Below are 23,233 nucleotides of genomic sequence, written 5' to 3'. Positions count from 1 at the left end.
TTTGCCGTTTCAACACTCAAAGTTCATTTTGAGGTCACCATTTATGATATGGAATGCTAGGAGGCAGGTTCTAAATGATTGTTATCAATATTCAGCAGAGAAATTTAGAGAAAGTGCACTTGTATATTCAGTGCTGTTACATAACTTAGAGTTACGAGCGAGCATTTATTTTTGCACTGGGATGTATCACTGTGAGAGCGGCTATGTAACATGCAATACCACATTGAATAATCAGTGATTACAGGAATGCAGAAATGTCTTCCCACATCTGAATCCACTCTCCATGTGAACTATTACTTGCATGCTTTAATACCTCATGCTAAAAGGTTTCTTGCAACTGTTAGGGCCTAGAAACTCCGATACACAGATTTTCATACTTTTTTCATTGATTATTACGTGAATGTTAACATCATAGCCACACACCAATATCAATAAGTATTTGACAAGTGGTTGAGAATTATAAACGTTGACTGGGAAAAAAATATAAAGGGAATGACTTGCATCATACTTGATATCGATCAATCAATATCCTGGAACTTTTGAAAGGTTTCGGTGATATTTACAACAAGTGATTTATTGTGCTGATGTGAAACAATGTGTACATGGAGTGAAGGAAGCGGCACCATTCTGACTGTGAAACCTGATGGTAAGTGCCCCTCTTTCTACTTATCGCTATGAGTATGCTGAGAAGTTATAAAGAATGATTTCTAAAAGAGGTAGAACTGTCCAACTTGAGATGCAAAACATTTTGTCATGAACAATTTGTGCGTGCTGTAGTTGATGTGTCTTAGATTTCAAACACCTTTGCAGATTTTGTTTGAGTAAGTTTATGTAATTATATAAATATAAACGTGTAATATAGCTGGGAACAAGCCAATATTTAAATATTTAACATGCTTGGCACAGACAACATAAGATGCGTATTTGAGTAGATGATGGAATCAGGCGGTTAACAAAGGAAACTGCCCAGGATGGGAGGCTGTTGAAAGACATATTTGTGTGACATAAATATACAAGATTTCCAATCGGAACAATTAATACAAGTTTGAATTGAGGAAAGCTTTCATCTAACCTTATTGTTTTTGGATTGTATCCAAAATTAATATGTTTCAAAAGACAAGCCTTATTATGTAAAATAATATCGATTACTTTAGCATTATGACAAAAGCAGCAAGTAGGACATCCGCTTTTGAAACTTGAAAAACAGTAGCTCGCTAAATATGGGCTTCATACTAATGGTTGCTAGGAGCTGAAGTTCATGTGTTCCAGTTGCACAAAATGTAGATTTGTTGTGCGCTGATTACAATAGGGTCCAATTTCAGATAATCAGCAGAGTGTAATTTTACTGCAATTCAGCATGAAATCAGATTGCTGGAAATCTGCTCTCCTCGATACATGACCATGTGATTTGAAGTTTGTTGTGTTTAAGATTGTATCGAATATTCGAGAACTTTGAAATCATTGTATTTGTAGTGTGAACTGTTAGTTTGAATTTAAAATGGAAACCGTGGCGCCCATCGATTCAATGTTTACTGCTAGAATAGAATAGTTTAGTCTTTGACTTACTGATTACACTCATTGTTATCTGATTGAATTATTTTAAACACATCATGGTACCTGTCTACTTAGAATCGTTTGCCTTCATACCAAACAGAGTTGATGTGTACACGATGGCATTGTTTTTGTAATGCAGTCAACTTGCTGTCATATGCTTGGACAGGTTAGTATTAGTGCAGGCAATCTGAGTGGAAACCCACATAAGTGGTTAGTAATTGACAACACTTAATTTAAAAACAGGTCAGAAGCCAGGCTTCACGTTAGGAAGGGGCAACGCTGACAAAGATTGTGATTTCAAAAAACTCGTTTGACTGTAAGCTGGTGCCATGTTACTTCTAACATTGCCCATTCAGTCCAACGTCATCACCTTCACAACGACAAAACAAACCCTGGCTTCGCATTGGTAGCAATCCCACAGGAAACATTCACTCCACTAAGCAAAAACTTCTACAATTTACGCATTCGCAGAGTAATGTAAAAACGTAGGAAACGATTTTAGTACATCTAGAGGATGCATAGAATAGTGTGCCCTGACACAAACACTTTCACTTGTAATTGAAAAGTAAATAGAACCTCCACTGCAATGTTGACAGTGTATTGGTAGATTTCCAGAAAATAGCTCTATCTCTTTGAATGAGATGGAATTGGGAGCAGTTACATCATGGAAATATAATTAATTTACTCGCTGTCTTTCATGCTCATGGAAAGCTAATTTTTATGCCTTGTCATGTTTCACTATAATGGTTAAAAACTTCCCAAATATTAATATTTCCTTTTCTGATTTACAATCACAATACAATTCATTTTGACTTATACGTTAATAGGACTACATTTACAAATACAGAGATCACTTGTTCTACTTCTGAAACCTCTCCTCAGCCAGATCCATTAGACTCTATTTTTTGCCTGCAAAAGGCTTTGACATATGGCAAAAACAGTCGTTAAAATTTGACCTAAAATCAAATCTGAATGGGATGATCTAAGCAAATAACGGCTTTTCACCTTCACATAAGGGAAAGTATGTTGGAGGAAATCAGATCAGCTGGACAGATTAGCAAATGACATGATCGTGACGATTAACATTCTATATTAAGCATGGAAACTGAGAAAATGGGAGTAGCAGGAGACCAGGCTCCAACACTCAGTACGATCACGATGGATCAATCAACTCAATTGTCTGTACCTGCTTTCTCCAATACTGCTTAATCCATTTCGCCCTAAGAACTATTTTTGAAACGATCTCAAAAACAAACAATGTTTCAGCCTCAACAGCTTTCTCTGACCGAGAACTACACCAATCCACTACCCTCTGGGTGAAGAGATTTAACTTGTTACAATATTATGGACACCTATTAGAGTTGTCTTTTTCCTTTTGCTCTCCTGTGAATATGACCATACCGAATTCAGTCTCTCGAACATATCAGTCCTGCTGCCCCAAGCATTAGTGTGTTACCAGTTTGATCTGATAATCTGTGTAGCTGAAGGGAAATAATAGGCGCATATGGTTATGAAACAAAATTCGGAGGTTCAAGTATTTCATCTTCAAAATAGAACAATAAATTGTCGGTAGGAATCTTTCCAGTAGGACAGACGAAAGGCTGCAGTGAGACAGTCATTTGGCTTCATGAAAATTGTTCACGCCTTGGAACTTTATCAAAACAATTGTTTCCCTTCCAGCTTGAACAACACGACGACTGATATTACTTTTGTATGTACGTTACTTTGGTTCATTTATGTAATAGTTCCTCTGAACATTTTATGGAATGCTTAAATGATGAAAATTGAGCTTCAAATGTATTTCCCTTAAATGGATGGCAGGGATGTTCGGGGTCAATTTGACAGTTCTTTTCTCTCACTGAAAACAGTGAATAAGACAATGGTATACTGTCTATGTCAGTCGAATTTACACAAGAAGAATACCTGTTATATTCAAAACTGCCCAGCAATATGAACTTGATACCTACATTATTGCTTATTTGTCAGCTAGTTAGTCTCACTGCTTCCAACTTGTTATTTCATTAACACATCTGTTAGTATTTAAAGAGCCCTTTTCGTTGTTATTATCATGAAATATTAATCAGTGTCTCTCAAGTTTCCATTATTTTGTGGAAATTCCTTTCCTTTCCATCAATGCTTGGAATGCCGCATGTTTCATCTTTACCAGTTTTAATTGATTTTTTTTTTAAAATGGGATGTGGGCTTCGCCAGCTGAGGCAGCATTTATTTTAACCCCAGCAAATTTAGGGTACAAATGCCCTCTGCCCTATAAAATATGGCATAAACGTGACTGCATTCTTCAGAATGATTTAGTGATTTTATTGTAATTATTGGCAAATTAGGCCAAGTCCGTCCTCCAATCCGACATGTAATTTCATAAAATCAGTTGCAGTCTCCTCTACTTCAAAGGAATCATAAACTCTGTATTTTCTTTGTCGTATTTCATATTACTGAGAAATTGCATTGCTATGAAGGTGTTGAGGTGTACTGTAACTTTAAGAGAGTTGAAAAGCTAACAAAGACTAACCGAAAGCGCAGAGTGTCCTGAAACGGTATACATGTAACACTGGGTTGAAACAAATTGCTGTAGCTGATTTGCTGTGAAAGAAAATCAAATTCAAACTCAGCCAATCAGTTTAAATTATGCTCCAAGATACTAAAATCCAATCAAATTTGAATTTAGCATTTTGATAATATTAAAACCAATGAAACGACCCGATGTTTTGGTATATAAAACGTGACATTTTGAACATTTAGTGTGAGAACTACCAAAGGCCAACAAATTAAGACTGCTAGCTGAAGGGTTCTCTGAACGATTCATGTATGTGGCGAATTTGCGCAGCAGGACATCGATGCCGACCTGGAGGAAAATCTACAAAGAAGAATTGACGAATCTGACTGATATTTGAAACGTGATTTTTATTTTGTAAATCCTAATTTTTTTTATCGGACTAGTATAGTAGAGCGGGAGTTAAGACATAGGTTTCAGAGGAAGTAGTTGTAAATAGTTGTTGGTTTTAATATTTATTGTTGAACTTAAAGAAGAACGTTGTTCATTTTAACTTTAAATAATGACCTCTGAGATAGTTCATTGCCTCTCGAATTTTAACAGATTACAGCACGAGGTGAACCATTTCTGTGTGGGTGGTTTAAATTTGCAGAGGGGTTTACCCTGTATTGTAAACATATGCTGACTTCATTTGCTTTACAGTATATGTTCAGGACCTTATCAATGCCAACTCAAAGTATAAATATAGCATCCAAGTATAAATTCGGCCAGGAGGGCTGTGAAACCATTCCTTGTAAGGCAGCCAGTTTATGCCAGAGGATTGTCACGTAACCCTTGTCCTGAATTGCCTCTGGTACATTTACATTTCCTGTAAATGAGATGCTTAAAAATGTGTTGCTGGAAAAGCGCAGCAGATCAGGCAGCATCAAAGGAACAGGAGAATCGACGTTTCCGGCATAAGCCCTTCTTCCGGAATGCCCGAAACGTCGATTCTCCTGTTTCTTTGATGCTGCCTGACCTGCTGCGCTTTTCCAGCAACACATTTTTAAGCTCTGATCTCCAGCATCTGCAGTCCTCACTTTCCCCTGTAAATGAGATGACCAATATGAGACACTGCGCTCCAGTTGTAACCTGATCTGAATCTGATTTATATGAAAAATAAATAACTTCAATGCATTCGTGTCCTATTCCCCTTTTGATAAATAACATCATTGTTTTCGTTTTCTTAATTATTTGCTGGCCATGTGTACTAACGTCAAACGATCTATCCATAAAGACACAGTGGTCATTCTGCAGCTTAGAGTTGTACCATTGTGATTGTTCTTTTCTATTCCTCTTGCCAAATGTTCATCTTCTTCAGCAAATCCCCATAAAACACATCATTTTTCGTATTCTTACTCACACCTATCACGATATTTTTGTATTTTAACTGTGCCCTCTAATGACTTAAAGCCCCTTTTAATTTTTGAGAGTTCAGCAAATTTGGAAAAAGGACATGTCCCTTTTTATCCAAGACATCAATTTCCAATAGTTGTAACTCCTACATCGGTCCCTCTGGCACAAGGCTTAGCAACCTTAGGATTATTCCTGCAGACCTACTGTCACTTTCAGTTACCCAGCTATTCTCCTGTCCACTTCAGTCTTCCACCCCCTCCGTCTTTCATTAACTACAATCAGCTTTGATGGAACATGTTATTTACTGTCTTTAGAAAATCAGCAAACAGTGCAACCACTAAAACCCCTTTATCTAGATTTCTCAAATAAGAATTCCCTTTCCTAAAGCCATGAGCTTTTGAACTTATCCAGCTGAAACGTATTTCGAATACCCTCTAATATATCGTTCTGACAGTTCTGAATACTGGTTTGTGTCACTTCTTGTTCGCTATCTTAAAATGTTTTGATAAACTTATTAAATTTGATATCTTGCAATGTAAAGGACCTTTCCAGCAGTGGGGATGAGATGCAACAGTAAACACAAAACGTTAGTTATTTCACTCGCATTTTCTGTTCGGGTGCAAAGATGATGTCACGAGGGGACTGGCAGGTGTTGAGGCGCAGCTGCAACTATTTACTCAGTACTGTTTCTCCGCTACATGTTATTCCCCAGCTTTCATCTTTCATTTCACTTGCCGATTCATTTCTGATTCTGGGGTGTTGTTTGTATTCTCTGCCGTGAAAACTAAGGCAAAATAAGTATTCTGTTCATTTCCTGTCTCCTTTATTTTGCAACATGATTTGCTTACATTCAGTTTGTACATGAACAATACTCAATTGGTGAATATTTTGTTTTCAAAATGCAGGTGTACTTAAAGGAACTCGTACTCTCTGTTTTTACTCCCTGGTTAGCTTCCTATCATAATCTGATGGTTCAGTAGTTACTAATTTTCAGATGTTTTGTTTCTGTAAATTGTAATGCTCTGACCTAGCATTTTGCTTATTCACAATTGCAACCATTTTGCTTAATTTTGACATTATCTTAAATCACAGATAGCAGGTCCGAACCTTGGAATACTCCTTACTCTTTCAAATGCACTTATTTATTTGATCTGAAATGTCTCCTTTCTTACCTGCCACTATATTACGATTGAATTCTCCTCCATCTGATTTTCCAATTCACTTCGGTAAGCTCCGATTTCGTGTCTTCATAAGCTCCTTTTGTAAAAAATCATGTTTTCTCTCTCAATTTGAATATAAAATGCAATTATGTTAATGTTCCTGATCCCTGAGGTGGGGGGCCTTCACAATTTCATAATGAATAAATTCTATCTCATTCCTTTATTGAAGGAGGCTCAATACACGTCAAAATCGTGCGATTTGAATGAACTATTCCAAACTCTTTGTACAAGCTCCATGCGTGGGCTGTCGTTATACATCTGACATCCACAGTTATTTTACAAATAATATCTCGCATAATGATTACTGATTTTCTGTGTAAGCACTCATAACGTCTTTCTTTATGCTTCCCCTATCATCCAGTTACACAAGGGTGACCCAAACACCACTCTCAAAATTAAAATCTTGAACTGGTGATTTCTCAACTTCATTCAAACCCATTCCACGGGCTTCTTTCCTCAAATGGTGTCACCTCTTTCCCTTTCATAAAATAAGAAGAGCAAATTCTGAAGACACTCAACCATTCTGGCAGCATTTGTTGAGAGACAGAGACAGAATGTGCTTCCAGTTTGATATGACTCTGCTACACCTCTTTCTGTTATGCAAATAGCATTGTGAATGAACTGTTACACTTGTACGGGATCATTGCCCCCTCCTCCGTCTTTTCTATATCATTTAACGCATATAATCCATGTCATCTTACAGGAACGATAATGGTGAAGGCCAAGAACAGCTTTATAATCTCTTGGCCTTAGCATGTTCTGAATATGAGCGTGGATGTTGTTAATGTCAATTTAAACTAATGTATCTATGATACTTGTCAGAAAGTGTCAGAAAACTGCAGTTTTCACACAGCATGATTGAGAGGACATAAACACATGCATGAGCTCGTCAATTGCAGGTGGACAAATTATTATGCAGGTGTATGGTGTTACCAAGATAGTCATTGCCATGGAAGATATTTCAGCATGTTAATATCTAATTTTCCATTAAAGTGATGCCTTTTTTGACAGTGTGCTTGCTGGAGATCATGAGAGAGTGCTCATGTGTAAAATGAAAAAAGAATGTAATCAACTCGATATTTAGTAAGTGGGTGATAGCTGCTCCTGTGGTGCATTATTTCATTAAAAAAATTCACAAGCGATATTTTCTCGTGTGATGTATGATGTGACTGCTGATTTGTGATTGACATTGGGGATTAATTAGAAGTCAGCAGTGGACAAGTATAAAAAGCTAAGAGCATGTTTATCTCCGGCCGTTGTAATAGTAAGAATGGGGCCGTGGCTGAATCTGAACATATAGAAGAGAAATTTAATTCAAAAGTATTGTCTAGCTTTGAGATAATACTTTGATGGGTGAACAAGAAGTGCAATTTAGGATCTGGCTGCAGAATTCAGATTAGATTTACTTTTAAGAATTTGAAGATGTGATCCCAGCGTGGATAATGGTGGAATACTCTAAGCTAACTTTGAAGAGCTTGGAAGTTCCTGCAGGAACCAGCCTCGCTGTCAAGAAAAGGTAGCCAGCATTCTCAAAGATCCATCCTACATTGACAATGCTTTTCTACAAAAGCTACCATCGGGAAGAAAGTACAGAAGCCTAAAAACACGCACCAGCCGTTTTCAACACAGTTTCTACCCTGCTGTTGTTAGAGTACTGAATGGACTCACAAAACCTGAACATTCGCCTGTAGCTGTGCTTTTGTTTTTGCCCCTGTTTACCGATTATATACTTATCTATGCTACTTAACTCTGGGGTCTGTCTGTATTGCACGGAAGACAAAGTTTTTCACTGTGCCTCTGCACACATGACAAAATAAGTCAATGCAAAGTCAAATTCAAAGTTATTTAAAGTCACAGGTCAGCTGAGGCATTGTCGAAACAGGAGGTGGTTTGCAGTAACAAGCATGTGGTCGTCCTGATGGCTGTATTAAGCAGTCTGATGCTCACAAAAAGATAAATCCCTGCTTGTGAACAGTTTGGTCAGATGGTTGCTTTGGTGGCAATAGGTTATTTTTAGGGGAAAAGAAAATGTCATCTCTTTCCCTGACAGGAACGCTTTAAATTTATGAGGTTCAATCAAAACCTGAATGGAAAGAAGCCCATTTGTGTGTATTGGGAACATAAGGGATTTGTTGAAAACAAAATAAATGTCTGAATAAAGGGGGATATTAAGTGATATCTTTTACGATCGAGTTGGATTTTAGGTTCAAGGAACTTTGGTCCAAAAGGAGCGATGCTCACAAAATGTCACTGTGTACATTGTACAACAGCAAGGCGCAAAACATTTTGAAAACTAATTTTAGGAAACGCATGAGATTTTGGGACGTAGGAATATGGTTTCCTCCGTGTAATAGTTGTTAACTGTTCATTTCTACTCCCCGATGATCCTCTGACAACAGTGATAGAAAATCATAGTCCGAAGATGGCGAATTAATCTATGCGTGCTGCCAACGTCTAAAACCTGTTTGCAAGAACCAGGGTCACAGTGTGAGGGTTCAAGTTGGACCATTGAGAACAGAAAAGAGTAGACATTTCTTCACCCAAAGAGTGGTGAGCCTGTGGAACTCATTACCACAGGCAGTAGTTGATAACAAAGCATTTAATGTAATCAAGAGGTGGTGAGATATCGCACTTCGACCGACTGATATGAAAAGTTATGGGTAGAAAGCGGGATGAGGCTACTAAGGAATGACGGAGCAGGCTAGAACGGCCGAATGGCTTCCTCCTGTCCCTCTCTTCTATGTTTCCATGTTTCGATTTGTTTGAGTTTCTACTTCAGTAAGGAGCAATCTTGCTCTCACTACGATATGAACAAGGCCTCCAGATATCTTCACTCTTCGATGTAAAAATACACTTCTGTTGCCTTACCAAAACCAAAATGACACTTTCCTTTAGAAAACCTTGTACAAAATTAAATCCCAATAATTATGTGAGATCAAATTGCCTTGTTAAAACAAATTATTGGCAATAAATCATTAATATTTCGAGAAATGTCTATTTTTTAATTAGCAAGGCATAATTTAAAAAGTCCACAAAGAATAAAAAGAGGGGATGAGAATACGAGATATTGATGGAGGAGTATTACAGAACCTCGAATCTCGGAGGCAGGAAGTACAGCGATTAAGTTTGAAATAGTTAAAATCAGGAATTCTCCAGAGGCCAGTACATCAATATTTATTTCTCAGATGATTTGAGCTCGAGGAAATTTTAGAGCAGTAATTGAGAGAAGCCATTGAGAACTTGAAGATAAGGAAGGGAATACTGAAATCGAGGGATGATTGACATGGCAACTTTGTGATCACAAAGCAGACAGATGATCATGGCTAGTTATTTGGCCAGAGATTAAGACACTGGTAGAAGGCGAGGCTTAGCCCCAAAGTTAGAAAATGGGAGATTAGCCAGGGATATATTTTCTAGATTGCGCAGATTTATGACTTAATGTTTGAACAAATCGATAAGCTGAGCATCAGAAACACGGTGAAGTTAGATGTAAAAATATGTGTTCATAACGGGAAAGTCAGGAGGCGACCATTTGTAGGTTTATAAAATCATGAAAACCATGTAAAAGGGAAATATCAAAAGTATTTTCCCTAGAGATTGGAGTTAAAATCTAGACGAGATCTCAGACGATTAAGCTGAAAGGGAAAAGATTTTAAAGGAACTGAGGGTCAGGTTTTTCGCACAGAAGACGGTGTATATATGGAAAGAACTGCCAGAGAAAGCGCTAGAAATTGTACAGTTACAACATTTAGAAGAGATTGAGAAGCTACATGAACAGTAAGTGTTTGTAGAATATGGACCAAATATCAGCAAATGAAGAAGGCGCTTGGAATGCATTGCTTTTTTCGTCCGTGTGCCGAGTATAAGAATTGGGAGGTCATGTTGCGGCAGTACGGAACATTGGTTAGATCACTATTGGAATACTCTATGTAGTTCTGGTCTCGCTACTTTGAGAAGGACGTTCTGAAGCTTGAAAGACTTCAGAAAAGATTTACAATTAGGTTGTCAAAGCTTAAGGGTTTGAGTTGGATTAGTGGTGCTGGAAAAGCACAGCAGTTCAGGCAGCATCTGAGGAGCAGTATCATTGTTTTTTCGGGCAAAGACCCTTCATCAGGATGAAGGACCTTTGCCGGAAACGTCGATTTGACTTTTCTCGGATGCTGCCTGAATTGGTGTGCTTTTCCATCACCACTAATCCAGAATCTGGTTTCCAGCATCTGCAGTCAATGTTTTTACCTTAAGTGTTTGAGCTACAGAAGAGACTGAATAGGCTGGGGTTATTTTCTGTGGATTGTCAGAGGCTGATTTGTGAGCCTTCAGAGGTTTATAAAATTATGAGTGGCATAATTTCACTCATGCCATACACATAATGTCTTTGCCCCTGGGTTGGGGAGTCCAAAGCTAGACGGTGTGGGATGGGAAAGATATGAAAGGCTCCTAAATGACAATTGTTTCTCACTGAGCATGTTGTGTTTATGGAACGAGCTGCCTGATGAAATGCTGGAAGTTGTTAAAATTACAATATTTAAACTGCATCTTAAACAAGACTAATTTAGGATACCTGATCCACATGGACGAGTTGGACCGAAACGTCTTTTTCCTTGTTGTCAATGATACTAAGACTCTGAATGGGACAAGTTCAATTTTAGAAAACCGGTCAGCGTGGACAAATTCGATTGAAAGATTTCTTTCTGCTTTTTTTAACCTCAGTCAGTCTATCTAGTTTGGAGCTCACCTCAATGTTAAATATGACGCCAACATTGAGAGTAGCCTCTTTTAGCAAAACGGTATTCTCAGACAATAATATGATTTTTGTAATATTTGAGAGAAATAGATTGTACAGGATTTCACAGAAATAATCGAAAAATCTATACACATGAGAATAAGTCTTAATTTGTAATTTCAGGCGCGCAGCCTTCTCCACCAGTCATCAGTCTACTCTACTCTGCAACTGAAGAACAGAGAGTAAACGGATTTCTGCAGCTGGTTTGTGTAATCAGCGGATATTATCCCGAAACAATTGCAGTGACCTGGCAGAAGAATGGAAATGCTATAAATTCTGGCTTCACAACCACGCCTCCAATGACAACAACGACCGCTGATTTTAGCTCTACAAGTTGGCTTAAAGTGCCCATGCAGGAATGGAGCAGTGGTTCTATATACAGTTGTCACGTTTCCCATTCTGAAACCAACAGTAACCTCAGAAAAGAAATTAGTTCAGCATCGGGTAAGAAAATTAAACAAACTCAAAAACTCACATTCGTAATCATAATCACTTCCATAATAAATATTATACCAGATGGAATATTATTATGTTGGTTTATTTCTGAAGGTGAAACAGTCTTGAAATAGTTGCAGTGAGTGATATCAAAGGCAGTTTGTTGTCCAGAGTAATGCTACAGCGAAAATGGTTGCAAATGACCCAGGTATCTAAAGCCACTCTTCAAAAAATAGTGGAGCATAACATCTGAAATTATTTCCCTCTGCTCGGTTTAAGTCTGTTGGAAATAAGCAAAGGCCTTGGAAGAAGACAGAGGAAATGAGACAGATATATAGACATTGTGAAGAAATTAACAGAATGGGAGATATTAATTATCAATATTCTCAAATGACAAATTTAGACAAACTTTTTTTTAGATATTCTCAGTATTGATAACTCTTTGGCCAATTTACCAAGTCAAGATAGTCCTACGCATTGGCTAATTTACCAAGTCAATCCAAAGCAGCAAAATCGCCTTGTCAATGCATACACTTAATCAGAAAGGAACAGCTGCAACAATCTGTATTTCCCCTGTTGACACTAGTGAAGATTTAGTGTTTTCTACTGCTATGTGCTACCACGCAATTGTAGAAAGAATGAATTGGTAGGCCGATATTCAGAGAAGCTAAGGGGAGAGACAGAGATGTCTGGTGAAACAGAGGCATAAATTTGTTATTGGATGGGAATCGACAGAAACAACAAACATACAACTATATGTTTATTTGAAATATTTCTCATGTAGTTCGGCATTTGGACAGGAGTTTAAATGACCTATCAGGGGTAAAGATCTCAATGATCTTCTGTGCTTAAAATGCATCGACCCTTCTGATGTGGCAAATTTTCTCTGTTTCTTCCTGTCTGCCTTGGTATCTCACTCTTTTTTATTCCTGTCAGTTTCTTTCTGTCTTTATCCATCTATCAGTCTGTCTCTGCTTCATCTGATCGCTCTCGTTCTGGCACTTCACCTTTCTCTTCACTGACAAAATGTCTATGTCCGGTTTCCCTGCTTCTCAATTTCTCGGAATTATTTATATTTCTATCTTTCTATTTCTGCAGATCGTAATCACCATTCGTGAATCAAACAACAAACACTGCTGCTCCTTTTCCTTCTTTTACTGTTTGCACCTGTCGGTATCTAAGCATCCATTTCTTGTCTTCGTTCCCTTAGTACTATCTGACCCTCTCCCTCCCTCTCTGACTATCTTCTTTGCTCTGTCATCTCAAGCTCTCATTCACTAGCTTTATGTGTCTATAATTCTACCTGACTGTCGCAGATTGCCTGTCTCTGCATCTGTCTCCCGGTCTTTCCATCTATCTTGCATTTCTGCTGATTGTTTCTCTGTTTATTTCCGTACTGCTCACTGCATGGACCCACATCAATCCCTTCATTACCCGAAAATTTTCTCTCGCAGTCCTTTTTGCTTGCTCTCTTTCTTAATTCTATTAGCTTACACACGTTATGATGCAATGTAACCCGGTTACATTGCTGTTGGAACATGGGCCAGAAACTGTATCTCTGACTTCACAGCGACAGAGATTGCGGTATTACTAAGAGATCCATTGGTTGAAGAAACCTGGATCAATAAAAGTGCCACTCTGATTTGCGAAGTGCATTCTACAGTTTCCACTGGGGTGGTAATCTCTTGGATGGTGAATGAAAAGGTGCGGAATGAAGGCGTTCAAACTGAAACAGCAAATGAAAACTAATATCTGACCATCAGCCGCTTGACCAGCAGCGTGGAAGAGTGGCAGGGTGGGGTAGAGTACACATGCTCCGCAAAGCATGATCAATCAGCGATTGCAGTATCAAAACAGGAATGGCAAGAGGTTGGTAACAAAAAATATATATTTGTATATGTCACTTTATTAACGAGCAAAGATTAAAATTGTCTGTAATTCTATGACAGTCGAAGCAATAAAGCAACAAAATACACGTTTTCTGGGAGAAAGACGGAACTTCTGTCAGCGCAATCAGCATCAGTTTCCCCACTGCTTTGGAGCAGGACCTGACCTTAAGTGCATGGAGCCTCCTCGTTTTACCTGTAGTGGACTGGAAGAGCGGAGATAAACACACCTGTACTGCCTCGCATCCACCTTCACATTCCATTGTAAAAAGGATCATCAGGTGCCCGAAAGATAAGGACAATGTTTAAGCAAATATTTTCAACATTAACGCTTTGTGCTAAATATCAACAGAATATGAAATCTTAACCAAACATTCCAAGGTTCCAGCAAGACTTCTTGGAATGAAACAGCTTTAACACACCGCACACTGGCAATAGGTAGACAGGAGAAGCAATAATATACAACAAATGCGTGGATTTAATCAGTGCGAAAACTGCTGGTGTAAAGAATGGAGGGGCCCTCTTGTGGAGCATTGGTAGTGTCTGTACCCTGGACCAAGAGGCCCGCGTTTACTTTCCCCAATTCCAGAGTTGTGTATTGAGCAATCTGAACAATTTGACGAGAAAAAATAGGTTAAGAAAACTTTTATATTAAGAAAAGAGCTTCATTGCACGATTAACACTTGAAGGCGTGTTAACTTTAGACAAAAATGAATGGTGGTCAGAGGAAGATTGTGGCGACATGATTTTTGTGTCTTGTGTGCATCAGTCACTACTTCATGCTTCTCCTTTTGGTCTAAAAAGAGTGGTTCCTGAAAGTCAACTAAAAGGTAAATAGAAATGAAACCATTTCTCCCTAAGTGGAACTAATGCACATGAATTGATTTGTACATTTCAATGATTCTCTTCTTCAGTTTCTTCCCTTGGACGTCGCATGAACAGACAAATAATTATTTTATTCACGAGAATAAGTCATGCAAATTACTGAACCGGGTTTAGTTCTCGCTGCCTGCTGAGCTCCTGGATCTCACCAGATTGTGGTGTGGGCGGTATAAAACCCGTTCATGACCTTAAAGAAATGAGAAGCAATACATCAAGTTTGCAACACTGATCTCTGGTACACTGGTCTGTGAGCAAGGGAATAGATTAACGGCTGCGACAAACCTCTGGTCATTCACTTACCAATAGCAAACTACTGGAAGGCCATGCGTTGATTTAACTCTGCAGATCATTCTTTGAATATTACACTGGAGGAGACTTATATGAGTAGCATACAGTCACTTTGCTTTGTCAGCCATCTGAGGAGTCTTGCTAAAATAAATTTACTTGCACTCCTGCAAATGGCAACGGCGAATGTGAGTGTTATACATATGCTATCTAAATTTTCTCTTGCTAATTCATGAAGACTGATCAGTCAAGTTAGCTTTCATACCAATACCGTTTCTTTATCAATATGAAATTCAATGTTCCTCTCCACAGTAATGGATGATATCCATGTGAAACTGTGAGAGATTTCACTTCAGAACTTTGATGCAATGGTGTCCCTGTTAAAATCATCTCAGTGGTACACGGGAAATTCTGAAATTGCTTACTTTAAAATGTCATTGATAAACCTCCGATTTCTGTTTCAAACGCGAGGGCATGATTAATTTCATTTTGATTAGTTTTATTCCTCGCAATTCCGTTGTCACCCGCCCCCCGAGAACATAGAACGCTACCAGGCAGTACAAGCCCTTCGGCCCTTGATGTTGCGCCGACCTGTGAAAATAATCTGATGCCCGTCTATCTTACACTGTTCCATTATTATCCATTTGCATGCCCATTTAAATGCCCTTTACGTCGCTGAGTCTACCACTGTTGCAGGCAGGCCGGTCCACACCCTTACTACTCTCGAAGTGAAAGAAACTACTCCTAATATCTGTCGTAAATCTATCATCTCTCAATGTAAAGCTGTGTCTCCTCGCGTTAGCCTTTTCCATCAGAGGAAAATGGTTCTCACTGTACACCCTACCTAATCCTTTCATTATTTTACACATCTTTATTAAATCAACTTTCTTCACTCCACCGAAAACAACCTCAGTTCCCTCAGACCTTCCCGGTAAGACCGTCCTTCCATAACAGGCAACATCCTAGTAATTCTCCAAGGAACCCTTTCCAAAGCTTCCATATTCTTCCAATAATGTGGTGAACAGAACTGTATGCAATACTCCAGGTGCGGCCTTACCAGTGTCTCATCCAACAGAAGCATGGCCTCGTGGCTCCAAATCTCAACCCCCCCTACCAATAAACGCCAACATACCATAGGCCTTCTTAACAACCCTATCAACCTGGGTGGCAACTTTCAGGGATTGATGCACTAGGACACTGAGATCTCTCTCTCCATTTACACTGCCAAGAATTTTACCATTAGCCTAGTACTCTGCGTTCCTGTTACCTTTTCCAAAGTGAAGTCCTTCACCCCTTTCCACAATAAACTCCATTTGCCACTTCTCCGACCAGCTCTGCATCTTATCTAAGGTCCTCTGTCACCCACAGCATCCTTTGGCACTATCCACATCTCTGCTTCACTTAGTGTCGTCCGCAAATTTACTAACCCACCCTTCTCTGTCCACATCCAGATCATTTCTAAAAATGACAGACAGCAGTTCTCCCAGATCCTTGAGACCACTAGTAACTGAGCTCCAGAATGAACCTTTCCCATTAACCACTACCCACTGTCTTCTTTCAGCTAACCAATTTCTGATCCAAACTGCGAAATCAACTTCAATCCCGAATCTCTGTGTATTATGCAATAACCCACCGTGTGGAACATTATCAAACTCTTAACTGAAGTGCATATACCCCACACCAACCGCTTTACTTTCATCCATATATTTTTTCACCTTCTCAAAGAACTCAATAAGTTTAGTGAGGCACGACCGACCCTTCACAAAACGGTGTTGACTCTACCTAATCAAATAATTCCTTTCCAGATATCTATAAATCCTATCTCATAACATTTTCCGTAACCTTGCCCACAATCGAAGTATGGCTCACTGGCTTTAAATTACCAGGGCTGTCCCGACTTCCCTTCATAAACGAGGGAGCAAACTTTGCTATCCTCCAGTCTTCTGGTGATACCCCTTACATAAGCCTTCTTCTTCCTCTTGACAAGAGCTTCAACTTCTTTATAAACCATAGCTCCCTCCCTCGACAACTACCTCACTGCCTGATAGGTATATACTTATCAAGAACCCGCAGTAGTTGTTTCTTGAATAATCTACACAATTCAAGTGTGTCCATCCCCTGTTGTTTCATTCCACATCCTATTCAGTCTAAATCTTGCCTGATCACTGCCTTTCCCCCAGTTTTACCTCTTTCCCCGCGGTATATACCTAGCCCTGTCCATTCTTATTATAAACATAACCGAATTATGTTCACTATCGCCGAGGGCTCATCTACCTCCAAATCTAACACCGAACCATGTTCATTACCCAGTACCAAATCCAATCTGGCATCTCCCCTTGTTGACCTGTCTACATACTGTGTCACTTAATTTTATGACTGAAACGTTTTGACAAAGCAACTATCACCAAGACTCTGATGGAACAGATCTTGTAACGTAAAATATGACCGACGTATTTAGTGAAGATATAATTATATAATGCGACTGATCACAGGTTGCCAATCGACAAATTCATGTTAGTAGTCTGCTAGGTTTAATAGAGATTTAGTGACAGAGACTAACTCAGGACATCCAGAAGACACGGAAGTATTTAGACTTAAGAGTTTGGAATGCAAATCAATAGAAGAGTAGCATCTGCAATATTCTCCCGGGCAGATAAACTGAGAGGCACTGGCAAAATTGAAGAACTGCACAAGCGTTACAGTGTGCATACAAAATAAAATTATGCCATGAGAACTGGACGGTAGACACGGAAAATCAGTCCTCCGAAGAGGTATTACAACTTTCAGAGATAACTGGTTCTTCGAATGTAGAAAAGGTACTAATTTTAAGCTAACAATACAATCAGAACACTTAGGAACCTTGCTTTGATTTGTATTTTCCGGAATGCATAACGGAAATAAATGTTATTGTATTAAGAGCGACCATTTTTCTTTAAGAAATCTAAAAGTAGGCTTTCTCCTGTTTTATGCGTACGTTTAAGGTTATCACCTTTCTGAAAACTGTTAGGTTTGGCTGTTCCCAGTAGCAGAGTTGAGCTGTGAAAGATGCGTGCTCACAATACTTTAGGTTTTCTCACTTCACACTCTTCAAAGAATAACTATTTGTTTTTTTTAAAAAAGTATTTTCAGAGCTCCATTGACTGGACCTGAATTATTAAGTAAATATCTTTCTTTTTTAAAATAAAAAGACTCTGCCGAGGAACTAGGACAGAAAAGTCACTTTAAATGACACAATCAATCAAAATGCAGGTTTATGCCAGCTGAATGTCTCCATTAGTTGATCGGATACAGTGCAAATAATTTTAACTTTTGAACATGGGATACTTACGATACGTTTTTGCTTGTTGGGTATTGGATTCTTACAAATGCAGTCATTCAGCAGTAACTACCTTCTGGCATAAGTAACTGCAATAGGCGAAAGTGTGCAGCACTCGAACGGAGACAATTCAGCCTCAGTATACGCAAAACAGATCAATTTCCAAATTGTGCAAGAATACATCATAAATATTAGTGAAGATGCATCCATAACATTCAGGGCGAATGCAACCTTCACGAACAGGAGGGCACAGCATCTAATTAACTAAGCAGAATCTATCAGGGAAAACAGGTAACAGATCGCAGTAAATAACATTATTCCCCAACACTTGCAGTATTTTGGAATTGATTTCGATATTGCAGCCTTAAAACGTATATTCCCTTCCCTTTCCAGATGATTGCCATCAGACAGACATTTCTGTTAATCTACTGAAACCTTCGTTTGAAGAGATTTGGACACAGAAAACAGCGACCATTGTTTGTGAAATCGTTTACAACAACTTTGGAAGCATCAACGTTTTCTGGCAAGTGAACGGGGCTGAGATAACTAAAGGAGTCGAAACAGAAAATCCTAATTGGAACGGAAGTAAATTCACAATTGTAAGCAAACTAAAAATCATGGCATCAGAGTGGGACAGCGGTGCCAAGTATGTTTGTCTGGTAGAAAACAGTGAATTATCAACACCAGTGGAAGCCTCCATCAAGAAGACAATTGGTAAGTGGCGATAATACTGCAATAAGTACAAATTAGAACCGACTTCCGAAATCTGACATGAAAAAGAAGTTTGTAGAAACTGAGCAGGACTGGCAGAATCTATGGAGAGAACAATAGGGTAAACCTTTCCAGTCCACTATGTCTCTTTCCAAAAATGGTAGTTTATGTTACTACGAGATAATCTTGACTTAAAAGTTAGTCCAATGTAAAAACATCCTGTCAAATCTTTAATGTGTTACATTAAATGGTCAGGAATCCGCAGTGGCAAGGTGGCTCACTGGTTTGCACTGCTGTCTCACAACGCCAAGACCCAGGTTGAATTCCAACGCAGGCGCTGTCTGTGCGAAGTTTTCCCATCCTCCCAATGCCTGCGTGTCTTCCTTTGCATGCTCCAGTTTTCGTCCACAGTCCAAAGATGTGCAGGTTAGATGGACTGGCCATGGGAAATGTGTTTTCGTGAATGGGATTGGGGACGGGCCTTGGAGGGATGTTCTTTAAAGGTTGGGTATGGACTTTACGTGCCGAATGGCCTGTTAACGCACTGTGATGCTTCCTTGCAAGTCCAAAAACCATGACTGCTGCTTTACTGCAAATGTTTGCATCCCATGAACAGTAGTCCTTGCAAAATATATGATTGGCTCCCAGATTTAAACCATTAAAGCAAGTGACGTGAAATGCTGTAGCATTCAGAGACATGTACACAGTCTTACAGATAGGAACTATTTTATTAACCACATGCACTACTAACAAAGTAATTGTGATGCAGACAAATGTCTGTCTCAGTTCAATAAATGTCACTCTCTTTGCAGACAGCGAAATGCATCCACCTCAGGTTTATCTCCTGCATCCATCGACGGACGAGATTGACACTGAGGATTCAGCGACCCTGATGTGTGTAGCCACCAGCTTTTACCCAGCTGAGATCTACATTGGCTGGATGGCCAATGACACCCTTTTGGATACCGGGTACCGGACGCATGTAGATAGTGAGAAGGGGAATGGTTCCAACTTCATGACCAGCAGGTTGACAGTCACGGCGGCGGAATGGAACAGTGACACCACTTACACCTGCTTAGTGGGACACCCATCCCTCAGCCGGGAGTTAATCAGGAGTACAAATAAATCTCACGGTAAACCGACATCAGTTAATGTATCAGTCGTACTGAGTGACATTCTTAAATCCTGCACATAATTGCAGTGATTGATTATTTATTTTTCTGTAGGTATGTTCATGTTGTTATGGCGATAACTGTTTAAGCAAACAAATCTATCATTTTCAATTCATTGCACGCAACAATCACATTTCTGATCAGTGAACACTTTTGTAAAACAGTAAATGTCCACTATTACAAATTGTATCTCTAAGTAAAGTAAACTTTAGCTTAGAAGCTGAAATGCAATGAAAACTTTGTCTTGTGAGTGTAATCGTTCCGAAGATCGCTTGAAACGTTCCACCCCGCTTCTAAAGGAACGGGAAACCGTGTTAAAGTCTGTATGTGGCTCCTAAAATTGAAATAAATGCAGAATGAAAATTTTTTGACTTACTTATTCTTGGTTGGCATGTATAGTCCTTTCAGAAAGATGATTTAGACCTTGATTGAAGTGTGTGTGACATTCGTTTTAAAACGCCAACACTGAAACTTGTTTACACGTGCAGAACTTCACATGCACCCGGATTTCCTCTGAATAAGCCACACTTATCCGTGCCGTTTTTGGCAGCACTCCTCCATTATACATAGCCAATTGGGTATTGCGTTGTGCAAAGAAATGACGAAAATGGATATGATGCCAACTTGTTTAGTACACCAATCTGTCATCCAAATTACTCTTACCTTCATTTAACCAGTCCTGCCAAGTATTCAACTGTAGTGACCTGCAATCCTCGTCTCCAGTTTTTGTGATGCATCTCTGCAAGAATCTTTGCTTGAGCCCTCATCCAGAGCAGGCTACATGCTGTCCCTCACGGATATTATGTGAACTCTGATTCCACTTTGACACCGATATCATATAACTCTTTCTCACAATCTTTTATTATTTTCTTTTGTGTATGTCCAATGCCTCCTCAGACATGAGCATACAATCAAATAATGCAGAGTCCACAATCATTGTCCTCCATCTGGCGACAACCTAGGTTCGTCCTTCATCTGCATCAGTGATTTCTTTGGCCATTTCCTGTGATAACATTTGTTGTTTTTTTTTTACTTGACATACTGCGCAAATAGAATATCCAAACCAATCACTCACCCCTACAGATGACTGTCATTTCTTCCGGTTTACCTGTTTTCATAAGATCATGTATTTCAACCTGACTGTTTACAATGTTATTGTCTGCGATATATCTTACACTCTCTGTAGTCTTAAATTGACACAAAACTCAATTATATACCAGACGAATTTGCAAAAGTTATGTGTTGAGCCTTTCTAGCAATTTCTGCTTTTGTTTCTCATTTACAAGATCCACAGATTTTTTAAATTTATTTTTATTTAAAGTGTCATGCAGAACTTTTGCACACAATAAGGTGAAGGCAACGGAGCAATCTGAGGAATTAGTTGACAGGTTGGTGTCGAGTTTCTCCTGCACCTGCAATGCCTCTTCTCCCAAAGGTCCTCCATTTTAAATTGGGAGGAAAATGTCTTTCACAAAACGTTTGCAACATTCCGAATCTCCAAGGCACAAACTTCACATTGACTATTTTGATCTAAATTTTTGGTAAAATATATGTTCCGAATAGCTTATGAGGGAGGCGTGCAAAGGAGTGTTCTGAAATTTCTACATGACCATGAACGCCTACACCAGTGGTCAGGTGTGAGTTAGCACACCCAGGTAACCTGTTTTGGTGAAAATATGCATCTGACCCACTGTTCGTAAATGTGATGAAATTTTGAACATTGAGCATTTGTCGCTGTTTTATGATGTGAGATACTTATTCTCAGTAAATAGCATCTCCGACTGCGACACCCTGCTTTGCTCTCCGATGTGACATTTTTCCATGCTGTTGAGCATATCTGTGCGTGGATTGATCTGTTCAATGTGGTGTGATATCTGTTCGTGCTGCATTGGTAACTGGACGGCTGATCTTCAATTGTCTGTTCTGTGTATCCGTACATTAGGCTCTCACTGAGTGGGAATATATCTATAATATGGTACATTTATATCAGTAAGGCTTTTCAAAATGTTCCTTACGGCAGGCTATTAAACAAAATACATGGCATGGGATTGAGGGTAATTTAGCGGTTTTGATCTGGAATTGAAAAAAACAGAGAGTGGTGGTTGATGGGAAATATTCACTATTTACTAGTGGTGTTCGCAAGGATCTGTTTTAGGTCCACCGCTGTTTGTCATGTTTATAAATTACCTGGATGAGGACATAGAAGGATTGGTTCACAAATTTTCAGATAGACCAAGGTTGGTAGAGTTGTGGATAGTGAGGAATGATGTTGGAGTTTCCAGAGGGACATGGATAAGCTGCACAGCTGTATTGAGAGGTGGCAAATGGAGTTTAATGCAGCAAAGTGTGAGGTGATTCACTTTGGAAAGAGTAACAGGAATATAGAGTACTAGGCTAATTGTAAGATTCTTGGTAGTGTAGAAAAGCTGAAAGCTCTTGGTGTGCATGTACATAGATCGTTGAAAGTTGCCACACAGTTTGATAGGTTTGATAAGAAGGCATACGGTGTATTAGCTTTTATTGGAAGAGGGACTGAGTTTCAGAACAATTAGGTCGTGCAGCAGCTGTGCAAAACTCTTGTGCAGCCACACTTGGATTGCGTACAGTTCTTTTCTTCGAATTATGAGAAGGATGTAGAAGCTTTGGAAAGGGTTCAGAGGAGATTTACAAGGATGTGTCCTGGTCTGGAGGGAAGGTCTTAATCGGAAAGGTTCAGGGATGGGATTTGAGGCTGTTTTTGTTGTAGAGAAGAAGTTTGAGAGGTGTCTTAATTGAGACATATAAAATAAAGAGGGTTAGGTAGGGTGGACAATGAGATGGCGATGGCTAGCACTAGGAGACGTAGATTTAAATTGAGGAGTGCAATACAAAGAAAAGATATCAGAGGTAGTTACTTTACTCAGAGAGTAGTAGGGGCGCGGAACAAAATGTCTTCAACAGTAGTAAACTCTCCAAATTTAAGGGTATTTAAATGGTCATTGGATAGGCACTTCGAAGAGACTGGAACAGGATAGTTTAGATGGGCTCCAGATGGCTTTCATCAGGTCGGCTGAAGGGCCTGTGATACACTGTAATGTTCTATGTT

At 39.1% G+C, this 23,233-nt stretch overlaps 1 long non-coding RNA gene and 1 gene segment (V, D, J or C); one reads left to right on the top strand and one right to left on the bottom strand.

Annotated features, from left to right (window-relative positions):
- Nucleotides 1–23,233, bottom strand: part of LOC148143537 (uncharacterized) — a 551,904-nt gene that overhangs the window by 484,636 nt on the left and 44,035 nt on the right. The gene's annotated exons all lie outside the window — the stretch shown is intronic.
- On the top strand, nt 595–20,513 carry LOC122543620 (Ig heavy chain C region-like). The segment is given in 4 exon segments: nt 595–646; nt 11,585–11,905; nt 18,659–18,979; nt 19,789–20,513. Coding segments are annotated over 4 exon segments (1,077 nt in total).

This window comes from Chiloscyllium plagiosum, unplaced genomic scaffold, assembly GCF_037043375.1.
Source record: "Chiloscyllium plagiosum isolate Xiang-an unplaced genomic scaffold, Cpla_swu_hap1 HiC_scaffold_27, whole genome shotgun sequence".
In the NCBI taxonomy this organism is placed as follows: domain Eukaryota; kingdom Metazoa; phylum Chordata; class Chondrichthyes; order Orectolobiformes; family Hemiscylliidae; genus Chiloscyllium; species Chiloscyllium plagiosum.
Note: the sequence above shows the minus strand (reverse complement) of the source record. Positions and strands in the feature narration are given on the sequence as shown.